The 11550-nt window shown below is 38.0% G+C and overlaps 1 protein-coding gene across 4 annotated transcripts in view; it reads right to left on the bottom strand.

The window, feature by feature from the left end:
- Positions 1-6241: 6241 nt before the first annotated feature.
- Positions 6242-11550, bottom strand: part of eps8l1b (EPS8 signaling adaptor L1b) — a 48773-nt gene continuing 43464 nt past the window's right edge. For 3 of the 4 annotated variants that reach the window (XM_073941127.1, XM_005170798.6, XM_005170799.6), the window contains 2 exons: positions 9594-9726; positions 6242-6512 (listed from right to left, as the gene is read on the bottom strand). In XM_073941127.1, the coding sequence (XP_073797228.1) occupies positions 6426-6512; positions 9594-9726 (220 nt within the window). In that variant the 3' untranslated portion in view covers positions 6242-6425. Of the gene's footprint in view, positions 6513-9593; positions 10286-11444 lie in introns of all 4 variants that reach the window. The other variant, XR_012399555.1, reaches the window with a different exon arrangement.

The following is an 11550-nucleotide window of genomic DNA, read 5'->3' as shown; positions in this document are numbered from 1 at the left end:
ATCATTCATTCGAAACGGCTAATGAGATTTGATTCCATTTCATTGGAATAGCTGTTCATTTTAATAAGTCGAACTGTTTGCTAGTTTATTTGCTGCTGATATATAGTATTTATTTTTTCGTTTGTAAATAATAATATAACATATTACCGACCATTTAACTGTTTATTTCCAACAAAACAGCTCCAAATGAGCATATTTAGTCATTTGGGGATTTTTTAAAGAGGGTCGGGGGAATCCCTTATTATGGTGGGCATATCCAGCCTGATCTCACGAGAAAACGTAAGTATTTTACGTTTTGCCAGTTTAGTGGCTAATTCGTACAAATTCGTATGAGTTCAGTCGTGCGAAATGGTACGATTTTAAAAAGGAGGCGTGGCACCTAACCCCACCCCTAACCCCAACCGTCATTGGGGGATAAGCAAATCGTACTAAATTGTACGAATTAGATCGTGCGAATTTATACGAATTAGCCACTAAATGAAAAAGTTACGAATTGCCGTGAGATTGTGTTGGCATATCCCTTATTTTCACATCCCGATGTTGACAGGTATGCACTAGTTTGGTGCAATTTAAAGAAAATGGGCTGAAGAGTGACATCACGACTCCCAAAATACTTTGATAAGGCAATATCTAAACAATAAAAATAAATACAGTGTTTGTTTTAACGACACAAATCAGCACAAAACGAGCACAAACGAATGACACCAGTTTGTTGTGATTTAGAGGAAATAGGGGGGAGAGTGACGCCACGACTCCTGAAATATTTTAATTATATCTATACAACGAAAATAGATAAAGGGTTTGTTTTAACGGCACAAACCAACACAAATCCAAACGAATGACACCAGTTTGGTGCAATTTAGAGGAAATGGGGTGGAGAGTGACGTCACGGCTCCCGAAATATTTTAACTATACAACGAAAATAGATGTAGGGTTTGTTTTAACGGCAAAAACCAACACAAATCCAGCACTAACGAATGACACCAGTTTGGTGCGATTTAAAGGAAATGGGGTGGAGAGTGACGTCACGGCTCCCGAAATATTTATTATAAAAAAATATATATATATTTATTTTAAAAAAGATCAAATAAAATTATTTCTAAATGAGAAAAACAGATACAGTGTTTGTTTTAATGGCACAAACGAGCACAAAACTGAGGTTTTATATATGTTGCTCAGCAATTTAGACACCTTTAAATAGTGTTGAAAGAGTCACACACTGTATTTATAAGGTATTCATTCATTTTATTTTCGGCTTAGATCCTTTATTTATCAGGGATCGCCACAGTAGAATGAACCGCCAACCTATCCAGCATGTTTCCACTACGGCCAGTTTAGTTTCTTCAGTTCCCCTATAGCGCATGTGTTTTTGGACTGTGGGTGAAACTGGAGCACTTGAACGAAACCCACGCCAATATGGAGAGAACATGCAAACTCCACACAGAAATGCAAACTGACCCAAATGCGACTCGAATCAGCGTCCTTCTAGCTGTGAGGCAATTGTGCTACCCACTGCACCACCGTGATGCCCTATTTATAAGGTATAATTCACCTAACAATATCATTTCTGTCTTTATGTAGTGAAGTTTTTGCGGCTGCGAAGTCACATGTTTGTTTACCACAGGAGGGTGGCTGGGTCGGCTGATTGGCCGGCCGCCCAGTCAATCATTCAGTCAGTCAGTCGGACAACGGCCTCCGGCAGCTTTTTATGCGAGAACAGCGCGGGCAAGAATGGCGAGCTTGCAAAAGACATTCGAGACGCGAAAAAGCGTGCACAGCGGCCTCTCTCGGATTCGCGAAAACAAAAACTGCACAAATACGTACCTCCCGGTTTCCATAAACATCCACGGGCTACGTTTCCAGAATGAGCCTGGGTTGGTTTGGACTGTGGGGGAAACCGGAGCACCCGAATGAAACCAACTATAGTATTTTTTTAATGTGGGATCACAGTGCAACTAACTCAGTCAGGAATCGTTTCAAAAAGCAATAATAAATAGGAAACTGGAGTATAATTATACAAGAAATGTGGCGGTGTGATAGGATGATTGACAGGGCACGTAACTAAGCAACAGGACAGCCCATTAACAATAGCCCCTTTCACACAGTGATACCGGTAAATATCTGGAAAATTTCCGGAACGACTTTACCGGTATATTCAAAAAAGCGCTGTTCACACAGGCGAGGACATTACGGAAATTTTCCGGAAAAGAGCATTCACACATCCATTCCAAAATACCGGTAAATTCTGACATCATTCACCACAAATGAGCTTTAAACGGCTGCGCTTGTGTTTGTAAACATTTGACTAAATTACAAACTCTGTGGATGATCAATATTGTGAACAACTTTCGCAGGATCACTTTCGCATGTTGAGATGTTCATAATGTGTGTGTGTGCAGGCGCACACAGGCTGTTTCACAGGCACACGCAAAGCTTAAAGGTAAACAAACAACGGCTTATCATAAGCATCTCATCGATGATTATTTACACAGTTGGCATAAAGAAGAACATATAAACGTGATCTGACTAACTTCTAGCAGCTAAATGTGTCTGGAAAAATATTCAAAGGCTTTTATTCTCACAAACCGCGCGGACGTAAATGCGTCTGACTGTTGTGATTGGCTAAAGCAGACGTCTCACGTCAGCACGTTCTAGACGTGCACGCGCTTATTACGGGAATCTTCCTTCTGCATTCACACAGCGCAGCATTCCGGCAAATTGCCGGTAATGTTACAACTTCTCTTTCCGGAAAATAGCCAGAATGAATTTACCGGTATTTTCAAAAAGGACCTGTTCACACATACAACCTTTCCGGAAAATTGCCGGCAATTTTCCGGAAAGGTCTGTATGTGTGAAAGGGGCTAATGCAGTAGATTATCTCAAAGCATGCACACACACTAGTAAAGCTGCGGTCACACTGGACTTTTCTCCCCATAGACTTTCATTCAAATGCACGCAAATGCGTCAGACCGAAAACGCAAGATCGTGCAGCAAGTTTCGCAGGTCGCTGCGAAATCGCATCACTATACTGCATGAGACCAATCGAGGATCAAAACATGACCTCTCTGGACAGATATTTAAAATATGGAGCAATCGCTTGCTTTTTTAAATGTCTAATCATCTTGTTTAATCCCGCCCCTTTTCGCTAAGCCGTACGACAGAATTTAGCAAGCTTAAACTCTAGTGTGACCGCAGCTTTACTATGTATTTTCTCTTGGCCAGTAGGGATGAAGAGTTTTGAAACATGAGCTAAATCGCTGGGGTAAATGACATCAGCTCTGCTTGGTGTTTTTGGGCCTCGAGCTCATGTTTGTACAGGCACAGCGTGCGCGAAATCATAACATGGGTTTAATTAGCTGATGAATCTCGTACACAAACATGCGCAGCTGTGTTAATCAAACATATAAACACACATTCCTCACCTCACACCTGACGAGACACCTGAACTCGGAGCTGAGCTGCAATTAACTGAGTACAGCTGCTCACACACACACACACACACACACACAGAGAGAGCGCTTATAAAGTCTTTATGTGTGTTCAATGTGGGAACTAGACAAGACTGTGTATTTATCCTTATAAAATACCCTATAAAAGCAGTGTTGTTTTAGTATCTTTGCCATCCTATTTATAATGTGTTGTTATAGGCTTTTATATACTGTACATGCATGCGGGTGGCACGGTGGCTCAGTGGGTAGCACTGTCGCCTCACAGCAGGAAGGTCTCTGGTTTGAGCCCCGGCTAGGCTAATTGGCATTTCTGCATGGAGTTTGCATGTTCTCCCCATGTTGGCATGGGTTTCCTTCAGGTGCTGCGGTTTCCCCCACAGTCCAAACACATGCGCATTAGGGGAATTGATGAACTAAGCCGTAGTGTATGAGTGTGTGTGTGTATGAGTGTGTATGGATGTTTCCCAGTACTGGGTTGCGAATGAAAGGGTATTCGCTGCATAACACATTTGCTGGAGTAGTTGTTGGTTCATTCTGCTGTGGCAACCTCAAAAGTAGAGACTAATCTGAAGGAAAATGTAAAATTTTTGCTATTTGTATTCCTTTTTCAATCTATTCATATGTGTAATCCTTTTTTATTTTATGTTTTAGATTTTAATATTTATATTGATTCAGCTCAGTTAATTGATTAGTTCGCTTTTAGTTATAATATTGCATATTTAGGAAAAATCTAAGAAAAATGTTAAATATCTATATAGTTATATAGACAAATGCCATCCTGTTTATTTATGACATGTTGTTAGGCTAATTTGTACATATACATACATGCAGTCATCCTTTAAATGTTCAAATATAAAAATGCTTTGTTTTTGCCGTTTGAATTAATTTTCTAACATTCGGATATGTGTGTATATACTTTTTGTTTTATTCCATTTCATTTTTAGGCGTTACTATTTTTATTTACTCAGTTAATTTATTCAGTTCAATTGATTTATTACTAGTTGACTTTTACTTAAAGTTTTGCATATCTAGATCATTTAAAAACAGACATCCTATTTATAACTTGTTGTTACTGTTACTGGTAATTCATTCACATATACATGCAATCATAAATTTCTAATGCTCAAATGAAAAACCTTTTGCCATTTATATTAATTTTGTAAAAATGTTATATATGTATTATTTTTGTTTTATTCTACTTCATTTCCTTTAAATATTTGTATGAATTCTGTTACATTAATGCACTTTAATTGATTTATTATATATAAATATATAATGGTTTTGCAGAGCTTACAAAATAAAACAATGAAGAACATTTCTAATTATCGATAATTATATCTATATCTATATCTAGTTATATAGACAAATAAATACATTTAATTTGTATATTTTAATATTTTTTAAATTCTGTTCGATTAACTTACTATTATTAAACTATTATGACCATTTTTATTTACTTTTATTAAAAGTTTTGCATAGCTTAGAACAGAAAAAAGGAAGAATATTGTTAAATAGTTTTATAGACAAAGTAATAGTTTGCAATTATAAGGTATACATTTTTATATCATTTGTCAATATTTCTAAAATATCATTAATTTTTCTTTGACTTAGTCTCTATTTTAGAGGTCGCCACAGCGGAATTAACCGCCAACTCATTCATTCATTCATTTTCTTTTCGGCTTAGTCCCTTTATTAATCCGGGGTCACCACAGCGGAATGAACCGCCAACTTATCCAGCATGTTTTTACACAGCGGATGCCCTTTCAGCCGCAACCCATCTCTGGGAAACATCCACACACTCATACACTACAGATAATTTAGCCTACCCAATTCACCTGTACCGCATGTCTTTGGACTGTGGGGGAAACCGGAGCACCCGGAGCAAACCCACGCAAACGCAGGGAGAACATGCAAACTCCACACAGAAATGACATGAGCCACCAACTATTCCAACATATTTTTTACACAGCGGATGCTCTTCCAGCCGCAACCCATTACTGCGAAACACCCATACACGCTCATTCACACACACTCATACACTATGGCCAATTTAATTTATTCAGTTCCCCTATAGCGCATGAGTTTGGACTGTGGGGGGAAACCGGAGCACCCAGAGGAAACCCACACCAACATGGGGAGAACATGCAAACTCCGCACAGAAATGCCAAGTGGCCCAGCTGGGACTCAAACCAGCGACCTTCTTGCTGTGAGGCCACAGTGCTAACTACTGAACCACTGTACCGTCACATTTAGTAAAATATAGTAAAATATATATATAACATGCAGAATTAAGGCTGTATATGTGCATATATTAAACCTTCATTGTGCACTGTTTAATACCCATCCTTCATCTGGAATGATTTGGTTGAAACTAATCTACTGCATGTGAATGTGTAGTTGAGTGAGTGATGGAGCAGTACTTGCATTGGCAAAGATTTTGGGTTAAAGTCCTAGAACAGCAAAACTAACACCAGAACCTGCATCCTTCTGAACTGAGGCTATGAAACTTATATTAGTGGTATTTGCTTAATTAAGCTTAATTTGTACTATTTCTTTTCTTGTCAAAGTGCATGACGAGAGATTGATGGAATTTTCATACATTGCTTAACTTTTGTTGTATTTTATTACTGAAAGTGGATTTAAGAGGCTGTTAAAGATCTGATGCAAACCCCAAAAGTTGCTTTATAGACGATCATGATGTTAGTAATCAGTAATGATGACGTTTGAGTGTGCTTTGCACAGGTTAGCATCTGGCGCCCTCTTGTGGAGAAGGAGGATTTAATCGCTTCAATCTTGCGCATTGCATGTTTAATTGATAATATATTAATCCATTATGCGTAATTGCAGATTTACAATTGTCATTTCATGCAATAAAATAAAACAAAAATTCATAAAGCAGGCTACTGTTAGGTAAATGATCATAAAAACGGTGTGTTTCTGAATATTAGTCTGTGTGTACAATCATTCAGCAGATCTTCATAAAGTTCCGCTCTCCATTTTCAGGTCCACCTTCATCTTCTGTTTCTCCATCACCGTCTCCAGCTCTGAGGCTCTGTGAGCATCCTGACACACACAGACAGATATACAGACGGTTAGTGTGTGTATTGTGAACATTTTATTACCTTAACAGCACATTTACAGTCTATTTTTGGATGAACTATTACTTTAACTAATGATCATATGTGTGTCAGGGTTGCCAGGTATGCGCAGATTAGTGCATATTGCATCAATTTGTAGGGTTGCACTGAAATATTATACTTAACCAGATGTACAGTTAAAGTCAGAATTATTGGCCGCCTTATTAATTTATTTCCCCAATGTCTGCTTAAAGGAGAGATTTTTTCAACACATTTCTAAACATAATAGTTTTAATAACTCATCTCTAATAACTGATTTATTTTATCTTTGCCATGATGACAGTAAATAATATTTGACTAGATATTTTTCAAGACACTTCTATACAGCTTAAAGTCACATTTAAAGGCTTAACTAGGATAATTAGGTTAACTAGGCAGGTTAGGGTAATTAGGCAAGTTATTGTATACGGATGGTTTGTTCTGTAGACTATTGAAAAATATATATAGCTTGAAGGGGCTAATAATATTGACCTTGAAATGGTTTATAAAAAAATTAAAACTGCTTTTATTCTAGCCGAAATAAAACAAATAAGAAGAAAAAACATTATCAGACATACTGTGAACATTTCCTTGCTCTGTTAAACATCATTTATGAAATATTCAAAAAAGAAAAAAAAATCAAAGGGGGCTAATAATTCTGACTTCAACTGTATATTCTACCATTGATTAAAAATACTGTGCTAGGATGATGAAACACAGTATAAGCACATGGTAAATCTAGATAGGATACAGCTGCGGATATGCACATCAATATAGCATCATTTTTGTAACTCTGTATAACAATGAATAACATTTTTACAGTACTGTGATGGTTGGGTTTAGGTATGGGGTGGAGAAATGTTAATAAAATACAATTATTGGGAAATTTAATAAATAATAGGAATAATCCTCAGTATAATTACTGTTTTTACAGTACTGTGACGATGGGTTTAGGGTTGGGGTGGGGGTAGGCGTTAATAAAATACAATTAATGGGTAATTTGATAAATAACATAATTAATTCTAGTTAACTTCAAGCTGAAACTCACTTTAGTTTGTGCGGCTGTTTATGTTTTCATGGTAACTGATTGGCAGGACTCTCCAGCATTGTTCAATTCAATTCAATTCAATTCAGTTCATTCATTTATTCATTCATTCATTTTCTTTTCAGCTTAGTCCCTTTATTATTCCGGGTCGCCACAGCGGAATGAACCCCCAACTTATCCAGCACATTTTTACGCAGAGGATGCCCTTCCAGCTGCAACCCATCTCTGGGAAACATCCACACACACACACTCATTCACACTCATGCACTACGGACAATTTAGCCTACCCAATTCACCTGTACAGCATGTCTTTGGACTGTGGGGGAAACCGGAGCACCCGGAGGAAACCCACGGGAATGCAGGGAGAACATGCAAACTCAACATAGAAACGCCAACTGACTCAGCCAAGGCTCGAACCAGCTACCTTCTTGCTGTGAGGCGACAGCACTACCTACTGCGCCACTGCGTCACCTCAATTCAATTCATGTTTATTTATATAGCCCTTTTCTCAATGTAGATTGTGTCAAAGCAGCTTAGCATAGTTGTAGTAAAGGCCAGTTTTCAGAGTTGAAGTTCAGTTCAGGCCAGGGTGGTTTAAATTTCACTGCTGAAAGTCCAAACACTGGAGAGCAAATCCATCTATGCGCAGCTCTACAAGTCCCTATCCAAGCAAGCCAGTGGCGAGGAAAAAAACTTCACCAATTGTTACTTAATAATAGCTATAAAGGTAAATGTAAAGGATTATTTACTATTTAATTAATATCTGGAATGTTTTATTTTTAGAATTGTAAAATATCTTTATTTAAAATTAATGTCACATCTTCACTTTCACTGGAGTTGTTTTTTTTTGCAGGCTAGCTGTACTGTCAAAGACATGATAACTAATACTTACTAATAGCAGTTACTTTTAATTAAAAAACCTTGTGTCATGCATACAGTGATATAAGATATGTATTTTATGAACGAGCGGTTGTATATTTTGAGTTTTGATAACATTTGGCAAGATTTTATTAGCCATTGGGATAGTTTTGACTGGCTGTTGCGCTACTTTTGTTTGAATACTTGGCAACCCTGGGGCCTGCACCAATTAAGTTTCCAATTAAGTAACCAATTCTGTGGTTGTTGCTAGAAGGGATACAGCTGTGGCTGGAAGTTAATGAGTATTATCATTTATATTATTTATTAAATTATCCATTAATTGTATTTTATATACATCTACTCCTATCCGAACCCTGAACCCAACCCTCACAGTAATGTAAAAACAGTCATTATACAGAGTATTATTCATATTATTTGTAAAACTAAACATTAATTGTATTTTATTAACCCAACCATTGCAGTAATGTGAAAACAGTCATTATAACTACAATTATTTATGAATTTATTCATTATTATTTATTATATTACCTATTCATTTTCCTACAGTTTAGTCCCTTTACTCATCAGGGGTCGCCACAGCGGAATGAATCGGCAACTTATCCAGCATATGCTTTACACATGCCCTTGCAGCTGCAACCCAGTATTGGGAAACACCCACACATGCTCATTCACAGAGATACACTACGGTCAATTTAGTTTATTCAATTCACCTATGTGTTTGGTTGGTGGGGGAAACCGGAGCACCCGGAGCAAATCCACACCAACACGAGGAGAACATGCAAACTCTGTTAAATGACTCATTAAATTGTAATTTAATAAGGTAAACCCCAAAATAAACCTACCAATCACAGTAATGTAGGAATATGAATTGTTGTTGTACAATGTCACAAACATTATGCTATATTGATGGGTGTATCAGCAGCTGTATCCCTTTTAGACTTTACCCAATTTTTAGGTAACATGAAGGCAGCTCACTTTAATTCCTCTTTGAGCAATTTTATAAGCTACCTTGATGGTTCATAAACCCAGAATTGGTGCAAACTAAGCTGAAACTTTACTGGCTAGCCAGATAATCCGGCTTCTTGCTGTGTGTTGGTGTTGTACCTCTATCTGCGCTCTCTGTACGGTCAGCTGACTGTAGACTCTGGCGCCCTCTTCAGGAATCACAGCGCGCAGCTCTTCTTTATTCAGAGAGAACAGCTGAGCTCCATTCAGAACCCGCAGACACTGGACAGTCCTGCACACACACACACACACACAGCACAACTATTATTTCAGTGTATACACTGTTATAACATACTCAAAACAAGCTGATATGATCATGCATATATGTGGGTGGGTAATGTTGCATGGTTACATCTTGGTCATTTATATTACTGTCATGTATTTACTGTGCTAAAAATTATTATGTAAAGATCATGTTCCCCTAGGATGTTTTGTAAATGTCCTACTATATATAAAAATATGAGCTCAATTTATTATTTAAGAAATTGCTAATTACTTTGTTTCGACAAATTTAAAGGCAATTTCCTCAATATTTACAGTGGGGATCGAAAGTTTGGGCACACCAGGTAAAAATTGTATTAATGTGCATAAAGAAGCCAAGGAAAGATGGAAGAATCTCCAAAAGGCATCAAAAAGTTTTATTTCCATCATTTACAATTTTAAAGTAACAGAAAACCAAAAAAAAAAATGGCATCTGTAAAAGTTTGGGCACCCTGCAGAGTTTATAGCATGCACTGCCCCCTTTATAAAGCTGGGACCTGACAGTGTAATGGATTGTTCTCAATCATCATCTGGAAACACCAGGGGCCTCATGTACGAAGACTTGCGTGGAAATCTTACTAAAACATTGCATACGCACAAAGCTGTAAATGTGCGTACGCAGAAAAAAATTCAGATGTATGAAACACTGCGTACGCCGAATCTCACGCATATTCTTTTGTACATCCGAATGAACGTGAAACTGAGCGCAACATGCACGAGCGCAAAACCCCTCCCTGCCTCCTCCCCCGTATGAATATGCTAATGACTATGCTAATGGAAAAACCCAACGAAAAAGCAATGGCAAAAGCAAGCAAAAAGAGAAACTTTGAACAGAATGTGAATTGGAGGTGCTGCTTGCGGAGGTAGACCGGAGAAAAGCGGTGTTATTTGCAAGTTTGTTCTCCGGAATTAACAACAAAAGAAAAAAAAATGTGGAGAGAGTGGGAGAGTTTAGCTGATGCGGTTAACACAGTTGGGTCTGAACATTGCACTGAGTGCATTTAAAAAAATAAATAGTGTGGTTTATATCGGTAAAATGTTGCAGTAGTCTTAACAGTCTCAGTGGCGCAACTCGTAAGACGCATGTGATCATATTTTGACACGTTCGAGTCTGAACTCGGCTCGAATCCAGAGTCTGATAAACTCTTTCTTCTTTTTTTTTCCCCGCTACATATCAGATTTTGCCAACTATTTATCACGAGAAAGACAAGTATGAATCATTAATAAGTTTGTGCATCATATTTTATTTGCACATTTATTGAATGGAAATGTTTCTGATTCACGCATGCAAATTCATCTTCAGATAGTGTCTTTATAGCAATGTGCGTGCGGTAGATCGCTCAGATTACATTGGGAAAACAGGCAACTGCTGCAAATTGTGCTTTAATGTTTAGCTGCTCAACTGTATGGTATGGAAACCTTATATACCTGCTAGATGAACCCGTCTCATACAGATGCCATTGCAAGGCTCAGACACTTGTAGAGAGGGATTTAACACAACTGCCTCTAGGAGTCGCCAATGGAAATAAAACAGACACGCACAAAAAATGTGCGTACGCCAGCCATAAAGCTGCCGTGAAGCTGCGCACATTCCCACATTCAGTTCATTGTTAGTAAATCCAAACGTGAGCGATTCTGAGCTTGAAACCTGGCGTACGCAAAGTTTTTGTGCATACGCAGCGTTGATACATGAGGCCCCAGGTGATGTCGATCTCAAAGGTTTTAAATGCCCAGACTCATCTGACCTTGCCCCAACAATCAGCACCAGGACAATGCCTGGGTTTTACAGTGTAAA

Source organism: Danio rerio, chromosome 24, assembly GCF_049306965.1.
Source record: "Danio rerio strain Tuebingen ecotype United States chromosome 24, GRCz12tu, whole genome shotgun sequence".
NCBI classification, from domain to species: domain Eukaryota; kingdom Metazoa; phylum Chordata; class Actinopteri; order Cypriniformes; family Danionidae; genus Danio; species Danio rerio.
This window is presented reverse-complemented; position numbering and strand designations above follow the sequence as displayed.